This window comes from Pholis gunnellus (assembly GCF_910591455.1).
Source record: "Pholis gunnellus genome assembly, chromosome: 19".
Classification (NCBI taxonomy): domain Eukaryota; kingdom Metazoa; phylum Chordata; class Actinopteri; order Perciformes; family Pholidae; genus Pholis; species Pholis gunnellus.
The window spans coordinates 21,505,112-21,518,896 of record NC_136546.1 but is presented as its reverse complement, the minus strand read 5'-3'; the positions used below and the strand labels follow the sequence as shown (position 1 = coordinate 21,518,896).

Here is a 13,785-nt window from a genome sequence, read left to right as displayed (position 1 = left end):
AATGTGATGTCACTGTGCTGTTTGATGACATCATGTGTTGTGTGACAAAAGACAAGTTAATTTTAATGTTTAATGTTTTACACTTATTTAAATAAGTACAGGATGTTTTCACACATGCGAACGGTACAAATGCTATGCTAGCGGCTGTCATGCTAACTAAACAAAGTCATCGGTTTATCATTAGTTATTAGTCTTTAAGTGCATTTGAATGGTTTAAATCAAACCCAGTTACACCAGTAACTAGTGTCTCCATCACAACATTGACCACAAATAGACCCTTTTACAGAGTTACAAGCTTTAAACACGGAATTAAAACTCTTTCCAACATCTAAACGTCTGTTTCATGTTCTCATGTCACAACCCGGTGTTTCACTTTAACCAGTGACCATGTTAACTAGTGACTCAGCTTAGTCACCAGTGACCGTGTTAACTAGTGACGCAGCTGAATCACCAGTGACCGTGTTAACTAGTGACTCAGCTGAATCACCAGTGACCGTGTTAACTAGTGACTCAGCTTAGTCACCAGTGACCGTGTTAACTAGTGACGCAGCTGAATCACCAGTGACCGTGTTAACTAGTGACTCAGCTGAATCACCAGTGACCGTGTTAACTAGTGACTCAGCTGAGTCACCAGTGACCGTGTTAACTAGTGACTCAGCTGAATCACCAGTGACCGTGTTAACTAGTGACTCAGCTGAGTCACCAGTGACCGTGTTAACTAGTGACTCAGCTGAGTCACCAGTGACCGTGTTAACTAGTGACTCAGCTGAGTCACCAGTGACCGTGTTAACTAGTGACTCAGCTGAATCACCAGTGACCGTGTTAACTAGTGACTCAGCTGAATGTGTCCCTCATAGTAACTTAAAGGTTGGTGGATAACAGACAGATCATTTAGTGACTTGAAGTGGGTTAAGGGTTAGGTTTAGTTAGGGGTAGATCAGGTTTAGTTAAGGGTAGATCAGGTTTAGTTAAGGTTAGATCAGGTTTAGTTAAGGTTAGATTAGGTTTAGTTAAGGTTAGATTAGGTTTAGTTACACTAAGTTTCTCCTCCACATGTTTCTATGTGGACACTAAATATTTCTACACATCATCATTTACAAACTGTAAAAGGGTCTATATGTTGTACTACTCCTTATACTAGTAATAGTATTAGTACCAGTAGCTCTAATACTATTACTACTAACCACACGTCTCCTCGTGTCCAACCTTAATGGTTTATGACCACTGACACAAACCAGTGTCTGTAAATGCTGACCAGTTCAACCAGTGTCTAAGAGTTAAGACCAGTTCAACCAGTGTCTAAGTTAGGACCAGTTTAACCCGTGTCTAAGTTAAGACCAGTTTAACCAGTGTCTAAGTTAGGACCAGTTTAACCAGTGTCAGTAAGTTAAGACCAGTTTAACCAGTGTCTAAGTTAGGACCAGTTTAACCAGTGTCAGTAAGTTAAGACCAGTTCAACCAGTGTCTAAGTTAGGACCAGTTTAACCCGTGTCTAAGTTAAGACCAGTTTAACCAGTGTCTAAGTTAGGACCAGTTTAACCAGTGTCAGTAAGTTAAGACCAGTTTAACCAGTGTCTAAGTTAGGACCAGTTTAACCCGTGTCTAAGTTAAGACCAGTTTAACCAGTGTCTAAGTTAAGACCAGTTTAACCCGTGTCTAAGTTAGGACCAGTTTAACCAGTGTCAGTAAGTTAAGACCAGTTTAACCAGTGTCTAAGTTAGGACCAGTTTAACCAGTGTCAGTAAGTTAAGACCAGTTTAACCCGTGTCTAAGTTAAGACCAGTTTAACCAGTGTCAGTAAGTTAAGACCAGTTCAACCAGTGTCTAAGTTAGGACCAGTTTAACCCGTGTCTAAGTTAAGACCAGTTTAACCCGTGTCTAAGTTAAGACCAGTTTAACCCGTGTCTAAGTTAGGACCAGTTTAACCAGTGTCAGTAAGTTAAGACCAGTTTAACCAGTGTCTAAGTTAAGACCAGTTTAACCAGTGTCAGTAAGTTAAGACCAGTTCAACCAGTGTCTAAGTTAGGACCAGTTTAACCCGTGTCTAAGTTAAGACCAGTTTAACCCGTGTCTAAGTTAGGACCAGTTTAACCAGTGTCAGTAAGTTAAGACCAGTTTAACCAGTGTCTAAGTTAGGACCAGTTTAACCAGTGTCTAAGTTAGGACCAGTTTAACCAGTGTCTAAGTTAGGACCAGTTTAACCAGTGTCAGTAAGTTAAGACCAGTTTAACCAGTGTCTAAGTTAGGACCAGTTTAACCAGTATCATTGGGTCATAAACCAGAGTGTTGGACACATTGATGGTGGTTGTTGTAAAGTCAGAGGATCAATAAACTTCTTCCTGAATGATGAAGCTCATCATCATCATCATCCTCATCATGCTTCTCGATGGTTCAGACAAAACAAAAAAGTACTTTAGTGTAAAATATGAAACGTTCTCAGGACCCTCAGATGTATCTAAAGACCCCTCAGGGGGTCTCAGGCCTCAGGTTTGGTTTCTTTACTTCTTGGAGGGATCGACCACGCGGCCCATCGACAGAACGCCGCCGCTCGTCTGCTGGTAGATGATGAAGATGAAGGGCCTGTTGACGGTTAGGCGAGGAGGAAGAGTAGAGGAAGTGCTTGCTCCGCCTCCTGCAGTGATGTCATTGCTGCTCTCGTCGACAGACAGGACGCATTTATGATAAACCTGAAAAAAACAGACAGGAAGTGTTTCAAAATAAAAGACCAAACCAACAATAGAGACACAATAATAAAAGTAATTCATTAAATAAAAGATAAAAACAACATCAGATCTCTGATGTGGGACCTTACAGACCGGTCCAACACCCCCACAGTCCCATCAGGTCTCTGATGTGGGACCTTACAGACCGGTCCAACACCCCCACAGTCCCATCAGGTCTCTGATGTGGGACCTTACAGACCGGTCCAACACCCCCACAGTCCCATCAGGTCTCTGATGTGGGACCTTATAGACCGGTCCAACAGCCCCACAGTCCCATCAGATCTCTAGTAACTCACCTGTGTGAGTTTGAGTCCTTCAGATCCACTGATGTTGCTGATGTCAGCATCCTCCTGAAACACCTGCGTGATGTCGAGAGTCTGCAGGACGTCCCGCAGAGAGTAGGAACGCTCTAACAGGAAGCGAGGAAGCTGCACCTCCAACTTCCTGTTTACAAAATAAAACATCAGAATTGTTGGGTTCATTGTTTCTGTTAAATAATCACTAAGAGACAACAAATGACATAAATGAACAAGGTAGGAAATAAGGAAGCAGGAAAGGAAACCAGGTGTCTCACGTCCTCTTCAGCTGTCTGATCCAGGTCTGGATCTTCTCTCCAGTCACTTCCTCTTCGACGGCGGTGACGTCCACACCTTCATCAGGCAGCAGAACCAACATGGCCGCCCCACCCACCATCGGCAGCTTCAACACGCCGACCTTCACCGAGGGGTCGTAGGCCAGGAAGTACTTATCGGACCTGAACATCATGGGAACCATCACGACGTCATACCTGCCCACGTAGAAACGCTCGTCCTGAGTGAAGGACGCGTTAAAGGACGGACTGAACTGGGCTGCAACAGAGACACAACTTTATTAATACAGACAGACACCGAGAGAAACAGACAACCACACCCTATTATAGATAGCCCCTCCCACCAGGACAAAGTATTTTAAAAGTTATTTACTCGAGAGAACAAAACATGAATTCAAACTTTTACTAATCTGCATCATTATGTAGTTATTTCTGCATCACTTTTATCTGTTTATTGTGATTAAATCACAGCTAAATGTTTATTTAGTGTTCATACATCTGTAATAAACCTGTTTATTTAGTGTTCATACATCTGTAATAAACCTGTTTATTTAGTGTTAATACATCTGTAATAAACATGTGTATTTAGTGTTCATACATCTGTAATAAACCTGTTTATTTAGTGTTTATACATCTGTAATAAACCTGTTTATTTAGTGTTCATACATCTGTAATAAACCTGTTTATTTAGTGTTTATACATCTGTAATAAACATGTTTATTTAGTGTTCATACATCTGTAATAAATATGTTTATTTAGTGTTTATACATCTGTAATAAACCTGTTTATTTAGTGTTTATACATCTGTAATAAACATGTTTATTTAGTGTTCATACATCTGTAATAAATATGTTTATTTTGTGTTTATACATCTGTAATAAACATGTTTATTTAGTGTTCATACATCTGTAATAAATGTTTATTTAGTGTTCATACATCTGTAATAAACCCGTTTATTTAGTGTTCATACATCTGTAATAAATGTTTATTTAGTGTTCATACATCTGTAATAAACATGTTTATTTAGTGTTCATACATCTGTAATAAACATGTTTATTTAGTGTTCATACATCTGTAATAAACCTGTTTATTTAGTGTTTATACATCTGTAATAAACCTGTTTATTTAGTGTTCATACATCTGTAATAAACCTGTTTATTTAGTGTTCATACATCTGTAATAAATATGTTTATTTAGTGTTTATACATCTGTAATAAACCTGTTTATTTAGTGTTCATACATCTGTAATAAACCTGTTTATTTAGTGTTCATACATCTGTAATAAACCCGTTTATTTAGTGTTCATACATCTGTAATAAACATGTTTATTTAGTGTTCATACATCTGTTATAAACATATGTATTTAGTGTTTATACATCTGTAATAAACAGACAGTGAAAACAGCTGTGATGAACCAGACAAGAAGGAGTTTAGTTTCCAGATATCTGAGACTTCTACAAGTACTAAACAGAAATAGAGGTTATTTCTTTCATTGTTGATGGAGGTTAATAAATGGTTTAGTTGATAACGGTTTCCATGGCGATAGGCCACACCCCCTCTCCGTCTAGCGTGAATAAGCTGAATAAACACAAATTATCTTGTGAGTAACGCGGCGTGAACATTGGGTTAGTTGTGAACGCAGCGTTAGACGCGTACCCTTAAAGAAGGCGCTGGTGGCCAGCAGCAGCTGTGTGTTTGGGTCCAGGTCTGTCACCAGCTCCAGGACCTGTTCTCCCGTCTGCTCCTGGGTCCAGCGGTTGATGGTGTCAGTGGCTTCCTGCGGCACCGTGTAGACAAGACTCTGAGCGTTCCCCCCAAACTTAGTCTGAACCAGGTCCAGGTAGGAGGACGACACTGGAAAGCCTTGAGCCGGGAGGACGGCCACGCCCTGCTTCAGGTTCTCCTGTTGGACGGCGGTCCTCAGACTCTGAAACAGGTCTAAGAACAGCAGAGACTGTAGTCTCACAGGTATGAGTCGCAATACTGACCACTGACCTCAGACCTCAGACCTACCTGGGAGGGTCTGTGGGTCCAGTCCAGTCAGGCTGAGTCCCTGCAGCAGCTGGTCCCGGGTCGGCCCATTGGAGGCGCTCACCAGCGCCAGCAGCCCGGTGGACAGCGTGAACGTAGACAGGAAAACGTTGTCGTCGGTCCGGCTGGAGACGGCTCGGTACAGTCGGGCGGCAAAGTCTGTGTTCCTATTGGTCAGATCCTCCACCGATGGACCAACGGGCTCAGAGGAGCACAGACTCAGGAGGAGGACGACCAATGAGAGCGGGGCGGAGGGAGTCATGATAACAGCGCCCTCTGGTGGAGGACACAGTTCACTGTTACACCACTGTTTTATTCTCTTAATCTGTAACAATAAAGAGTTGATTATTCTGTGACACAAATGTTCTTCTAACGATGTCATCAATAACCTGCTCACTCTATGAATAAATAAATGATTATTAATATCTAAAATATAAATGTAAAGTCATTTTAATGTTTCTGTGATTTCAATTTGTAATAAAACATTTTCAGATCGGAGCAGTTTGTCACAAACTAATTATCGATCGTCACAGAGGCCACGCCCACAAATATTAGTTTACTCTACTTTTTGTTTATTTATGGTTTTTTTAACCAGGCTTTTAGTTTGAAAGGATTGTTTATGTTTTGATGAGATCTGAACAATAATCTCCTCCCATCACTGTGATCTGATCACCCTGTAGAGATCCATCTATTGATGAGATGACGTATTGATACACAGCTGACGGACAGTAAACAACAAACAAACAATAGAAAACAAACTGTGACGTCAGACTGTAAACAGCAGTGGCGGCTGGTCAATAGGGGGCCAAGAAAAGAAAATCCTGTGCTTTTATTTTGAAGGGGATTTTGTATGCAGCCTGTCTGCTCATCATCTCGCTTGTGTCACGTCTCAGAACGCGCAGCTAGTATTTGGCCCCACGAGGCGGGTCTGTGAAGCAGTTTAGCCAATCGCTGATTAAGGATAGAAATGAGTGACATACGATTTAGCCAATCAGCGTCCTCAAATAGATTCAGCGTGGGGCCCACTGCGCGTTCTCGTCAGGAGAAGCCTCTACAGGCGAGCGCGAGCACTACTCCTCCAAGACCCGTATGAGAGGAGAAGTTTGAGGAGAAACTTCAGTCAAAGAGCTGATCCCAGATCAGCCTGAGCTCACAATCACACAGCAGACTAGCGGGAAAGAGAAGCAGCACGTGAAGCTTCTCCACTAGCTGCACCAGACAGGCTAGGCTAGCTGGATGATGTCATGCTAACAACTTAAGTTAGCTTTAAAACAACGAGGACAGATCCAGCACGGACAGGTAGGGAGTGAGGGATGAGGAGGTAAGGAGACATGAGAACACCAGGGTAGGGAGTGAGGGATGAGGAGGTAAGGAGACATGAGAACACCAGGGTAGGGAGTGAGGGAGGAGGAGGTAAGGAGACATGAGGACACCAGGGTAGGGAGTGAGGGAGGAGGAGGTAAGGAGACATGAGGACACCAGGGTAGGGAGTGAGGGAGGAGGAGGTAAGGAGACATGAGAACACCAGGGTAGGGAGTGAGGGAGGAGGAGGTAAGGAGACATGAGGACACCAGGGTAGGGAGTGAGGGAGGAGGAGGTAAGGAGACATGAGAACACCAGGGTAGGGAGGGAGGGAGGAGGAGGTAAGGAGACATGAGAACACCAGGGTAGGGAGTGAGGGAGGAGGAGGTAAGGAGACATGAGGACACCAGGGTAGGGAGTGAGGGAGGAGGAGGTAAGGAGACATGAGAACACCAGGGTAGGGAGTGAGGGAGGAGGAGGTAAGGAGACATGAGAACACCAGGGTAGGGAGTGAGGGAGGAGGTAAGGAGACATGAGAACTCTGTCAGCTACATGTTAGCAAAGTGAACATCTGTTGTTCTACATAGTTTCATGACAACTCGTTCATGGAGGCATCAACATGTAATAGATGATAAATCAACAGAGAAAACTCATCAGAGCTTATATCTGATAAACACGTCAGGATTATTTTAGTCACCCTCACAGGAAATTCAGTATAATAAATATCCTATAATAATACTCAGTATAATATAAAACACACACACAGATATAAAGTGTTATTTGCTGCTTTCTTTCGAGTTGGAATAAATGTTAAATATTTAACTGTAAAGTAGTAATGCGTGTTTGATAGCTTCATGTTTTTGCATTAAATCATTATGGGATGTTAGCTGAAACTGATTGGATGGCCCGACCTAGAAACTCTTCCACCAGCCGCCGCTGATAAACAGACATCTACCTGTATATTGATGACGTATTGATACACAGCTGACGTCAGACAGTAAACAACAAACAATAGAAAACAAACCTTCAGTCGATGTTCTTTGATCTTCGTCTTTCTGCTCTCGAGCTTCACGAGCTGCGCATCACCATCAAGCTCGTGAGCCGATCAGTCAACATCACTTCCGGTTTTATTTCTCCAAAATAAAAGTCGTGTCTCCACGTAGGGTTCAGAAACAGAAACTACGGAGTCCCGGAAGTCCTGAACGGTGATTTGAACTGTTTAAAATCAAATAAAACAAAGATAAAACCCGTTTGTTTGTCTCCAACAGCGCGCTGTGCTCGCGGGTAGTTTCACACTTTTATTTTGAAAGCGGATTTTCCAGACCTCCGGTCACTTGTGTGGGCGAAGTTACTGCGCATGCGCACTGACAGCTGCCTGACGTCATGGTGTTGTCCCTTTTAAATGTCAGCAGGAGGTGGTCCTGCTGCACGAGACACTCAGGAGGAGGACAATAGAAAATAATAGAACAGAATAGAACTGTTTTCTACTTCCGGTTTCTTGTCAGAGTGTTTGGATCTAAAAGACATTAAAAAAATCAACCAGTCAGCTGAAATCATTAAATCATTAAATTATTAAATTAAATGATTTAAAAACAGATACAATCAGTTGCCAATTATTGTTATCAGTGACATCTTGAATTTGAACGTCTACATTTAGTCTGTTATGAGTTTTATGCTAAAGAAGGAAACATTTAAAACCAGGCAAAACAAATGAACATTGATGTTTGTTGATTTAAGTTTAGAAGCAATAAGAAAACATGAGAATCTATCGAGATAGATATCTATATATGCTCTATTTAACTCTATATCTATATGTACTATGTTACAGGTGACAGTAGCAGTCGTACTACTACAGAGTAATAATACGAATCCTACTTTGTGTCTGCAGCTCATCACACATCAGAGCTGACTGAAGGACATGTGGTGTTCCCCAAGGTTCCACATTGGGGCCTCTTCTGTTCCACGTCTACATGCTTCCACCGGCTCACATTATGGAGAACAACAGAGTGTGTTATCATAACTATGCAGACGACACACACATCTACATAACTCTATCACAGAGGACTATAATCCCGTACGAGGTGAATGCACTGAACACATCAACAACTGGAGGAACCAGAACGTTCTTCATCAAACAAAGATCAAACAGAAGTCATGTTTTTGGTTCCGAGGACCAACGACTGAAAGTCAGCGCTCAGCTTCAATCACTGATGTTAGAAACCACAAACCAAGCCAGAGATCTAGGAGTAGTTCTGGACTCAGACCTCAACAGCATATCAAGACTATGACATCATCAGCCTCCTATCACCTGAAGACCACATCAAGGACTAGAGGACTCATGTCTCAGCAGGGTTCATCTTCAGCAGACTGGACTCCTGTAACGGAGTGTTTACAGGTCTCTGGAACAAGTCAACAGAACGCTGCAGCTGATCCTCACTAAGACCAGGAAGAGGATCACATCAGTCCAGGTCTGAGGTCTTTGCACTGACTTCCTGTCCAACAGAGACTTGACTTTAAAGTCCTGCTGTTGGTTCATAAAGCACTGAATGGTTTAGAGCCAAAACACATCTGATGTGCTGCTACCTGATGAACCATCCCGACCCCTGAGGTGGTCTGGACCGGTCTACTTCCTGTTCCCAGAGTCACAACTAAACATGGAGAAGCAGCGTTCAGGTGTTCTGCTCCAGATATCGGAACCAAGTCCAGAAAGCTGCAGGTCTGCTGAGCCCCTCAGCTGCTTTAGATCCAGACTGAAGACTTCTCTGTTTGCTGCCTTTAATTCAACACATTGAAGGAGATGAATCATTTCTCTACTGTGTTCTATTTATTACGCTGCTTTAGTGTTTAATGTTCTTATTGTTTTTAAATCTCCTTTTCTTTTGCCTCATGCTTTGATGTTTTTAATGGTTTTTAAAGTAATAGTAGTACTACTACAGTGTAGTAATACTATGTTACAAGTGAAAGTAGCAGTAGTACAACAGAGTGCATTAAGAATATTTAGTATTATTATCAAAAAGTGTTTTCATATTACACAGTAAATATACTTGTAGTCTTTCTGGAGATGTATCATTACGTTGTATATTTGTAACTATAATATTATAATGTGTATATATATATATATAATATAATAATCAGACAACACATCAGACTTTAGTCTAAAACTAGTGTTGATTCATACAAACACACATAAAAAACTTCTGTTAGAAAAGATCTTAAACCAGTTAAACAGTGAAATGAAACGTCGTCTTCATTAACTTTCTGTTGTAGTTCATCATATAATATACAGAGTATATATCAAATATAGATTATATTATATATATAATATAATATAATCTATATGTTATATATTATGAGCTCATCACCCCTCTGACCCCCTCCCTCCAAACAGCTAAGTCCCGCCCACTTTGTGCTAAATGAGGAGCGAGTACCACGTCCAGCCTGCGGAGGGCGCTGCTCTGGTCGCCGTGGGTAACCGTTGCCTGGAGACGGCGCATCATTAGCCGAACCATCACCTGATTGGCCCAAACCAACCCGAGAGCTGGTGACACGCTGGAGGACGATTGGCTGAGAGAAAGAGAGAAATAATGTTATTAAATATGTTCATCTTGAAGTTATTCAACAGAAGAGTCATTTAAAATAAAGAATTAGTGATAAACTATCACATGACACCTCTCCACCAATCAGATGCTTTGTACAGAAGTGTCTGTAAATCATCTCGTTTAGAACATTAACTACTAAATGTTCAGAAGAACAATCTCACTTTATACACTTTTGTCTTTTAATAATTTTTCAAGAAGAAAACATCAAAAAGTTTTTACCTCAAACTGTCGTCTGAGCTGAAAACATCCGTCACCTGAAAGACAGAAACGCTGGACATGAGAAACGCTGAACACACACAACAAACCTCTTCTCTCTGTGGCACGACCTCGTTAAAGAACCGTCTGCCCTCACTGACAACAGACCCTCAACAGACCCTCAACGGACCATCAACAGACCCTCAACAGACCATCAACAGACCCTCAACGGACCATCAACAGACCCTCAACAGACCCTCAACGGACCCTCAACGGACCATCAACGGACCCTCAACGGACCATCAACAGACCGTCAACAGACCATCAACAGACCCTCAACGGACCATCAACAGACCCTCAACGGACCATCAACAGACCCTCAACGGACCATCAACAGACCCTCAACGGACCATCAACAGACCCTCAACGGACCATCAACAGACCCTCAACGGACCATCAACAGACCCTCAACGGACCCTCAACGGACCCTCAACAGACCATCAACAGACCATCAACAGACCCTCAACAGACCCTCAACAGACCATCAACAGACAATCAACAGACCATCAACAGACCCTCAACAGACCATCAACAGACACTCACTGATTTAAATAGTAAAATACTTAAATACTGACATTCTAAGTGAAAACCCCTTTTTGAGACGGCCCGACTGGACAGGTGTGTGTTACCTGGTTAATACAGAGGACAGGTGTGTGTTATCTGGTTAATACAGAGGACAGGTGTGTGTTACCTGGTTAATACAGAGGACAGGTGTGTGTTATCTGGTTAATACAGAGGACAGGTGTGTGTTACCTGGTTAATACAGAGGACAGGTGTGTGTTACCTGGTTAATACAGAGGACAGGTGTGGTGAACTCCAGGCTCAGGTGACGCAGTGTGGAGGAGAAAGTGATGAGCTGTTTCGTCCTCTCCAGCCAATCAGCAGCCTGAAACTCAGACCTGAACAGAGCCGCCAATGAGTCCACCACCAGGAGCCGGACCAGACCCCGAGCAAGCAGCAGGGGGACTCGACGGGAGAGACACACCTGCAGGGAGTCCTGGAGTCAAAGAAACCACCTGTGAGCACCTGAACAGTCAGTCACTGATCAGAGGTGAGAGGTGAGCCTCACCAGGTCAGCAGCGTGTTCTACGTAGACGTGGTCACTGAACTGGAGGCTGCTGATCAGTGGAGGAGGGACGTCGGAGCGCAGGAACGCCTGATTCCTGATCAGCTGCTGCAGACGTCTGATCGGAAACGAGTCCTCAGTGCAGATGTACACCGCTCCTGTAGAGACAGTGAACGCACCACGTTAACACAGGTCAGTGAACGCACCACGTTAACATCAACACGGGTCTGTGAACGCAGCACGTTAACATCTAAACAGGTCAGTGAACGCACCACGTTAACATCTAAACAGGTCATGAACGCACCACTTTAACACGTTCACACAGGTCTGTGAACGCACCACGTTAACATCAACACGGGTCTGTGAACGCAGCACGTTAACATCTAAACAGGTCAGTGAACGCACCACGTTAACATCTAAACAGGTCAGTGAACGCACCACGTTAACATCTACACAGGTCAGTGAACGCACCACGTTAACATCTACACAGGTCAGTGAACGCACCACGTTAACATCTAAACAGGTCAGTGAACGCACTATGTTAACATCTACACAGGTCAGTGAACGCACCACGTTAACATCTAAACAGGTCAGTGAACGCACCATGTTAACATCTACACAGGTCAGTGAAAGCACCAAGTTAACATCTACACAGGTCAGTGAACGCACCACGTTAACATCTACACAGGTCAGTGAACGCACCACATTAACATCTACACAGGTCAGTGAACGCACCATGTTAACATCTACACAGGTCAGTGAACGCACCACTTTAACACATTCACAAAGGTCAGTGAACGCACCACGTCAACATCAACACGGGTCAGTCAACGCACCACGTCAACATCAACACGGGTCAGTGAACGCACCACGTTAACATCTACACGGGTCAGTCAACGCACCACGTCAACATCAACACGGTTCAGTGAACGCACCACGTTAACATCAATACGGGTCTGTGAACACACCACGTTAGAACAACAGCTTCAGCTTCTACATCGGTTCTCCATCAAATTTCTGTTTTCTATTCAGCTCATTCTGCTTCCTCTGATGGTGCGTTCACTGACCTGAGTCCAGCCCTCTGTACTGTCCTCATGGTGCGTTCACTGACCTGAGTCCAGCCCTCTGTACTGTCCTGATGGTGCGTTCACTGACCTGAGTCCAGCTCTCTATACTGTCCTGATGGTGCGTTCACTGACCTGAGTCCAGCTCTCTGTACTGTCCTGATGGTGCGTTCACTGACCTGAGTCCAGCTCTCTGTACTGTCCTGATGGTGCGTTCACTGACCTGAGTCCAGCTCTCTGTACTGTCCTGATGGTGCGTTCACTGACCTGAGTCCAGCCCTCCGTACTGTGTTGGGTACTGTACAGAAAGACAGATCTGTAGAGCTAGCTGGGTCTTTCCTGCTCCGCTCTCTCCAGACAGCTCCGTGATCCCCCCCACAGGTAGCCCCCCCCTCAGCAGCTGGTCCAGGACGGGACATCCCAAACCGAGTCTGAGGCCGGACTCGGACCTGCGATGGAGCTCGAGGGCTGCAAACACAAAGACACACAGCGGGTGAGTGAAAACGCATCGTTGTGACATCACCCCTGTAACGTCCAATCAGAAGGCTCCTCACTGATCCCTGACCTGTGATTGGAGGATGGCGTCTGCAGGCTGTGGCGGCGGCGGTGAGCAGCTGCTGGACGTCTGAGCCGGACAGACTGGTGAGTCTCTGGAGGTCTGGACTGGAGACACTCAACACGTCAGGGAGGGACCTCAGTCCAGCTGGGGGGGGGACACAAGGTTACCATAACCCGCCTCACAGACGAGGTTTTAGGGTTTAAGACCATCTGGAGGAAGATTTAACAAACAGAACTTCTATTATATTCACTTTAGTTGTTTACAGTAGTGGCCCATCGCTCTTCTAACACGTGTTTGTATGTAATTCATACAAGTTGATGTTAAACAATGAGATGTTAAAGTGTAATGTTTGTGAATGGAGTCTGGTGTCACCTCTCCTCACGGCTGCTATGATCCTCGGGTGGAGCTCCAGCTGGTCCCAGTTCATGTCTTCATGTCTTCAAGTCTTCCTGTCTTCATGTCTTCATGTCCTCCCGCTGCTTCACTCACACAAGAGACCGTGGAAAAGTCACGAAACGTTGTTTTTCTACGAGAAACTTCCGCTGCTCTCTTTCTACTTCCGCAAAACACCGGCGCCGCCAGATGACGTGTTCGGGC

General features: G+C 43.9%; 2 protein-coding genes across 3 annotated transcripts; both read right to left on the bottom strand.

Moving 5' to 3' along the window:
* Positions 1-56: 56 nt before the first annotated feature.
* Positions 57-7,797, bottom strand: LOC306711657 (protein Z-dependent protease inhibitor-like). 2 transcript variants are annotated; one of them, XM_079180672.1, is made up of 6 exons: positions 7,670-7,797; positions 5,326-5,619; positions 4,969-5,250; positions 3,298-3,571; positions 3,020-3,167; positions 57-2,687 (listed from the first exon to the last, which is right to left on the bottom strand). In XM_079180672.1, exons 2-6 carry the CDS (start codon positions 5,603-5,605, stop codon positions 2,499-2,501), a joined length of 1,173 nt encoding a protein of 390 aa, XP_079036798.1. In that variant the 5' UTR covers positions 5,606-5,619; positions 7,670-7,797; the 3' UTR covers positions 57-2,498. The 2 variants fall into 2 exon arrangements, with proteins under 2 accessions (XP_079036798.1, XP_079036799.1); XM_079180673.1 differs by having other exon boundaries at positions 5,326-5,668; positions 7,670-7,733.
* Positions 7,798-9,609: 1,812 nt separating this feature from the next.
* On the bottom strand, positions 9,610-13,756 carry xrcc3 (X-ray repair complementing defective repair in Chinese hamster cells 3). Its single transcript, XM_079180866.1, has 7 exons — positions 13,561-13,756; positions 13,195-13,332; positions 12,897-13,097; positions 11,569-11,723; positions 11,284-11,496; positions 10,464-10,498; positions 9,610-10,209 (listed from the first exon to the last, which is right to left on the bottom strand). Exons 1-7 carry the CDS (start codon positions 13,613-13,615, stop codon positions 9,993-9,995), a joined length of 1,014 nt encoding a protein of 337 aa, XP_079036992.1. The 5' UTR covers positions 13,616-13,756; the 3' UTR covers positions 9,610-9,992.
* Between the last annotated feature and the right edge of the window lie 29 nt (positions 13,757-13,785).

Bases quoted from the DNA above. Each gene is read 5' to 3' on its own strand.
- LOC306711657 (XM_079180672.1), bottom strand. From the start codon at position 5,605: ATGACTCCCTCCGCCCCGCTCTCATTGGTCGTCCTCCTCCTGAGTCTG. The intron at 3,572-4,968 runs GTACGCGTCTAA...TCTCTGTTGCAG, and splicing joins CACCAGCGCCTTCTTTAAGG to CCCAGTTCAGTCCGTCCTTT. The intron at 2,688-3,019 runs GTGAGTTACTAG...TGTTTTTTTCAG, and splicing joins AAGGACTCAAACTCACACAG to GTTTATCATAAATGCGTCCT.
- xrcc3 (XM_079180866.1), bottom strand. From the start codon at position 13,615: ATGAACTGGGACCAGCTGGAGCTCCACCCGAGGATCATAGCAGCCGTG. The intron at 13,098-13,194 runs GTCAGGGATCAG...TTGTGTTTGCAG, and splicing joins ACGCCATCCTCCAATCACAG to CCCTCGAGCTCCATCGCAGG. The intron at 10,210-10,463 runs GTAAAAACTTTT...TCTTTCTCTCAG, and splicing joins AGCTCAGACGACAGTTTGAG to CCAATCGTCCTCCAGCGTGT.